At 45.5% G+C, this 6000-nt stretch overlaps 1 protein-coding gene across 1 annotated transcript in view; it reads left to right on the top strand.

Moving 5' to 3' along the window:
* znf385a (zinc finger protein 385A) overlaps positions 1-5164 on the top strand; it is a gene marked incomplete at its 3' end in the record, with an annotated part of 44451 nt that extends 39287 nt beyond the window's left edge. Inside the window, exons 5-7 of the mRNA XM_080733499.1 lie at positions 3001-3185; positions 3552-3644; positions 4895-5164. Coding sequence (XP_080589625.1) covers positions 3001-3185; positions 3552-3644; positions 4895-5164 — 548 coding nt within the window. The remainder of the gene's footprint in view (positions 1-3000; positions 3186-3551; positions 3645-4894) is intronic.
* Positions 5165-6000: the final 836 nt, after the last annotated feature.

Genomic DNA, 6000 nt, shown 5'->3' on the forward strand with positions numbered 1-6000 from the left:
TCACATTTTTGTCCACAAGTTTAAATCAGTCATTCCAGCCTCCTCCCTCACAGAAGACACCCCAGACCCCAACCCCCAGCCCTCTCCCCCCAGGCCCCTACTCTACACTGCCTCACCCCTCTCCCCCTTCCCCATGTTTCTCCCTCCCTGCAGTACCCTGTACTGTGTTTAAAGCTACCCCAACTCACAGCCGGGTGAAACTAACTGGTCAACCTTGGCTTTGAGGGGAGGGAGTGTGTGTGCGTGTACGGAACATGTAATTAGTTAGCGGAAAGCTATTTTGGAAGGTTATTAGTATGCTTAGGAGTGGTGCAGAAAACACTACAATAGCCTACTTTTTGCAAAGTCAAATCTGGAGTGTTAATTTGACACAGAACAATCCGTACGGGTCCGTCTTTACACTGTCCGAAGTAAATTAACAACATAAACCCTACCATCCCTGTTCTGGGCGTGTTATAGGCAAATATTTGGCGAAAATAACCAACCGCATGACAGTTGGCTATTTTCGGCAAAGAGATTTGCCGTAGAGGACAAAATGAGGGGAGAAGTCAACTACCCCAGTTTGAGTGGCTAAATTAACACTTCAGATTGTGCGGCGTCGTTGTATACTGCAGAAAAAAACAATGATCTAAGCGAGCTGAGGTTGTGCAATATTCTTATGGCATGAATCCAAAGTATATGAAGGGCAAATGCATACTTAACCAAAACCATTACCATCAGGACAGACATCCGTAGACTTCTAATGAGTCAACCTATTGTATTGCCTTTTATCAATTATGATGCTTAGACGGCTGGCCACAAATAATTGAGTTGATAATTAATTTACATTCCTATTCCTGGACTTATTATGTTTTAATCACTGTATCTGTTGGGGTAAGCGATTATATTGTAATTACATGATATATATAGTTTTATGGGACATAAAAAGAAACCCACAACACATTCTAATATCCATTCTAATCCCATTGTCTAAGCTCTTTTTAATGTTGTTCAGTAAAGTGGTGCATAAATAAAACCCTATTAATGGCATTATTATTAATGCCACCAAAGTGCTTCATTTGACACTCTGGGTTCAGCCGTCTGACGCTGAGTCATTGATATTAATGTGTGTGACAGAAGGACTCTATGAACTCACTATAACACCCCCCCCCCCCCCCCCCCCCAGCCAGTGGTGTTAAGTAACTACATTTACTTAAAGGAGTAGTTCACCACTTTTCAACCTGTCTTCATATAATAGGTCCTCACTAATGTTCATGATAAAATATCACAATTTTTTTCTACTCAGTCCAAGTCTCCTAGGAGAGCTGTGGGAAGTTCAGAATCCAATGTCTTGTGACATCATCATTTTCCCAAAAAAATAATTAATCAATATTTTTGAAAGAAATATTTAGATTTTTATTATCGCGAGAACAATGGCTTCCACTTTAAAATTGCAACTTTTCAGGAACAGAAAGCCTGCAGTTTCTATAAGCTGGATTGGCAATCGATGATGTCACAAGACGATAGGTTTCTGACCTGCCCACAGCCCTCCTCTGAAAAAAAAAAAAAAAGCTATTTTTGAGTGAGGACCAATTATATGAACATAGGTTGAAAAGTGGTGGAGTGCCCCTTTAAGTACTGTACTTTTTACCTTAATTTGTATTTGCAGTTTGTTACATGTACATACTGTACATTCACAGGGTCAACATTATTACATCATCATTTTCATTATCACACTTTAGTCCATTTTAAATATGTTCTTCTTGTATCCTGAGTTTGTATGTAAATCTCTCCATCACATATTATATTTCCGGGACTGCCCCATTAGTCGAACTCCCGTTGGGTCGAACAGCGTCGGCCGGTCAGATAATCACCCGCGTCACGGTTACTGAGGTTAGGTTTAGGGTTAGGGTTAGAGTTAGGCATAGTTTTACTGAGGTTAGGATTAGGGTTTGGGTTAGAGTTTGGTGGTCGATCCAAAGGGTGTTCGACCTAATGACATGTTACCATATTTCCTCCACAATGCACAACCACTGTTCACAAGTTGGAGGGTCACTTTTATATCACAATCTTGTTATTGCTTTTTTGCTGGCTGCCAGCGGCACCCAATTTCCAATACTTTTACTATTACTCCACTACATTTATTTGAAAACTGTAGTTGTAAATAAATAAAAATATATTATAAAACATACGCTCGTGACACGCTGTGAGCTTGTAGATCAGCTATTTCCAAACATTTTGTACTTTTACTTTTGCTACTTTAAGTACATTTTGATGCCAACACTGTTGTACTTTTACTCAAGTACATTATGAATTCTAGACTTTTACTTGTAACAGAGTAGGCTATAGAATGTGAGTAGTTTTTCCACCACTGCCCCCCACCCCACTGATTCAGACATTCCCAATCAGTTGTCACAACATTAGCGCTGGAGATGAGCTGTGGCTCATTGCTCTCATCTCCAGCCAATGTCAACTATTCTGACTCCAACTTCAAGTACCCTTTTGTAACCGAGCCTCTCCCTCCTTCCACTCGCCTGGCTACGTGTCCCTCTAGTGGCGAAGGGTTAGCATTACACCGTCATCCCACTGCAATGATGACGTTCTCTGTTGCACACATGTGTGTTCGTTTAGAGCAGACTCCTGCCCCTGATACACAGTCTACTCTTTCATATCCTTCATATCCTGATGTTTGTCACTGTCACTGTCTGTCTCCATCAGCGCTTTGAGCTTCAGAGAGTGAGTGACTCTGTCCAGGCTCATTTGAGCGCTGGCAGATGGAGGCAGCATGACTCATATCGTGGCAGATAGCATGAATAGTGATGCATCTTAAATACATTCTTCAATAGATTGTTTCATTATAGTTTGTTAGCTCCTAATCATGTCATTAAAATCGGAGGCAATAACATTGACGATGCGCGTGTGTGTGTGTGCGTGTGTGTGTGTGTGTGTGTGTGTGTGTGTGTGTGTGTGTGTGTGTGTGTGCGTGTGTGTGTGTGTGTGTGTGCGTGCGTGCGTGTCTAGGTACCAAACACAAAACCATCCTGGAGGCGCGAAGTGGGCTGGGCCCCATAAAGGCATACCCGCGCCTGGGCCCCAAACCTATTGGCGAGCAGGGAGGGGGGCCGGTGGACCCCAACACTCAGGAACGCACCTTCCACTGTGAGATCTGCAACGTGCGGGTCAATTCTGAACTGCAGCTCAAACAGGTATGCAGATAATCTAGATTGCCAGCAGAAGGAAAATGTCATCTTAAATACTTAAGTAACCCATGAATACAGTTAGTTCAATACAATACCAATAACAAATTTGACTGGCCAATTTAATTGTTGTTTGTTCAGTTTAATTATTTTGCGTAGTTACTGCATTTTGGCTTTGTAGCGCCGCCACCTTTTCCCCTCTACACCAAATGTCTTTGCCAAAAATAGACACTTTGTGAGCTCATAGATCAGCTATTGTTGCTGGATGTTTTGCCCCAGAACAGAACAGGAACGCTAGGCTTCATGTGGTTAAGACAGCCAGTCATGCATTACGACGCAGCGTAACACTGCCCCCTGTCTGTGTCCTCCGTGCAGCACATATCGAGTCGAAGGCACCGGGATGGCGTGGCAGGAAAGCCCAACCCCCTCCTCAGCCGGCACAAGAAGCACAGGGGAGCTGACCTAACGGTAACCTTTCACCTCTCGCCCTTCTTGAACCCCTGGGGCTCCTCTGTAGCAACCTGAGATGAACAGGTCATCAGATAGGAGGACAGGAAGGCCTCACGGTGGTTCATACTTGTTGATCAAATCCTGACCAAGAGCTCTCAAGAACACTCCCTTTCTGGCCGTCTCCCCTTCAGGCACATGCACACATAGACATACAGTAATAGGGGGCTTGAGCTCCTGCCCTTTTATCAGTCTGTAAAAAGTGCCCTCTCCAGACCATGAATGCAGTTTTCACTGTGCAGTTTTCAGGGACGTGCTGGGCCCCTGATTCAGCCCGGGAAAAAGAGTTGGAGAGGCCCTCTTTTTTTTCTTTTTTTTTTTAAGTTATATTTCGTCGTTGTCGGGTGGAAACCTTATATGTACAAAACCGTTTGTTTTGTATTTATCATTTTAAAAATGATTTAAACTAGTGAAAACAGCAGATCTACAAGCACACAACGCCTCGCACCGCGAGGCGTTGTGTGCTTGTAGATCTGCTGTTTTCACTACTTATTGTGCAACAACCTTGTATGATGAAGCAGGGCTTTGCTTTGCAAAAAAAATTATACATTTGGAACTTGGAGATACAAGGTTTCTGCCCAACAGTGACGATTTACTTTGTAAGCCCCCAAAATGGAACGAAGGCCGACATTTTATTTTTATTTTTTTCCTAAAGGCCTGCCTGGAGCGGCCGGGAATGAACCGGCCGTTCGGGAGTTGTCCCGCTTTTCCCAATGGCCAGCACGTCCCTGGCAGTTTTCACATGCCATACCTGAAGGTGTGTATCAATCATTTAGTGTGCTATCAAGTACCGAAAATAGCCGACCTCCAAGCTCAACAACGTGTCGAAGCGCATCGCGTTGTGAGCTTGGAGTTCGGCTATTTTCGATATTTTCACCAAAAGGCCTTTTTAGAAATGTCAGCCCCTGCCTCTCTCACATTCTCTGCACGTCCCTGCTCCCCTTCCTGGAAGTGTCTCTTGATTGAATTGAAAAGCTCTGCATTATGACAGATCAAAAGAGTCTTGAGACAATTTGGAATTTCTACGTCTCCCCTCCATATGTTAACCTTCTGGAACTAATAGTATTATCCTGGTCTCTCCTTCTCCCCTCCCCCCACGCACCTATCCAACTCTCTCTCTCTCTCTCTCTCTCTCTCCCTCTCTTTCTCTCTCTGCTCCTCTCCCCCATTTTCCGCCCTCTTTTTTTCCCCCCACTTCTTCTTCCTCTTAGTCTTCTTTGACCTTCTCTAAGGATCTGAGCAAAGCCCTGGGGGCGGGGCTCCTGCCCAGTCCCCTGGCTGTCGCCGCGGCGATGGCGGCCGCCGCCTCCAACAACCAGCTGGCTCAGCTCCGCGCCTCCAACAACCAGCTGGCTCACCACCACCACCACCATCCACACCACCACCTACTGCAGGGCCCGCCGCTCAGCCACGCCATCCTGAGACCCGCCCCCGGGCCCATCCGCACGGCCCACGGCCCCATCCTCTTCTCCCCGTACTGACACACGCCCCTCCTCCCCTTTCACCTCTCGGACCAGTCAGGAACAGCCACTCCAAAATAAAATAAAAAATGAAAAAATAAAAAAGCACACTGTGAAGAAATAAACATAATCAGCAGCAATTGATCGGAGGGAGGAAAAAAACTAAAAAAAAGAAAATGAAATAAAAAATAAAACATCCAAACATTTAAATATCTAGGTGAGAGGAAAAAGCGAGGGAAGCGAGCACTGGAAAAAAGGAGAAGGGGCATAATGTTCTTCTTTTTCCACTTAAACCAGAAACTCTCCCTTCATTTCAAAGACTCCTCAGTGACAGACGGACTGGATGAACAGAGGAGAGCTATCCATTATGCATTGGACTCCCTTGTACATCTCTCCCCTCAACCCCCCCCCCCCCCCCCCCCCCACCTCTCCCTGCCCCCCCTCTCTTCCACTGTGGCCCGCCATGGTCGCCTCAACAGAACAAACAGACCGTAACACATGGATCTTTGCAAGAAAACGTTGAAGCATGCCTAGTGTTAAATGATCATGCTGGGCCGAGGTGGTCTCCCCTCCTCCCGTCCTCATGGTTCAATGTGTTCTTCTCGCCCCTATGCACCTCTAAAGAGCAAGACTGTAGTGTTATGTCAGTAGGATAGCTGCTTCCATCGGTCTTTTGCTATAATCAACGTGTGTGCCCCCCGTATACTGTAGCTACGGTGGCCTCCGCTGTACTTACTGTACATGTTTCTCTGGGCCAGGAGGCCAGCGGGGAAGGCTAACCCTTTCTCAGTTTATGACACTAGGCACTCACTAGATGCAACATGTCTTTAGGTACAGTAACAGGCGGGTCTTCCCCA

This window comes from Nannobrachium achirus, assembly GCF_963921795.1.
Source record: "Nannobrachium achirus genome assembly, chromosome: 9".
NCBI lineage: Eukaryota > Metazoa > Chordata > Actinopteri > Myctophiformes > Myctophidae > Nannobrachium > Nannobrachium achirus.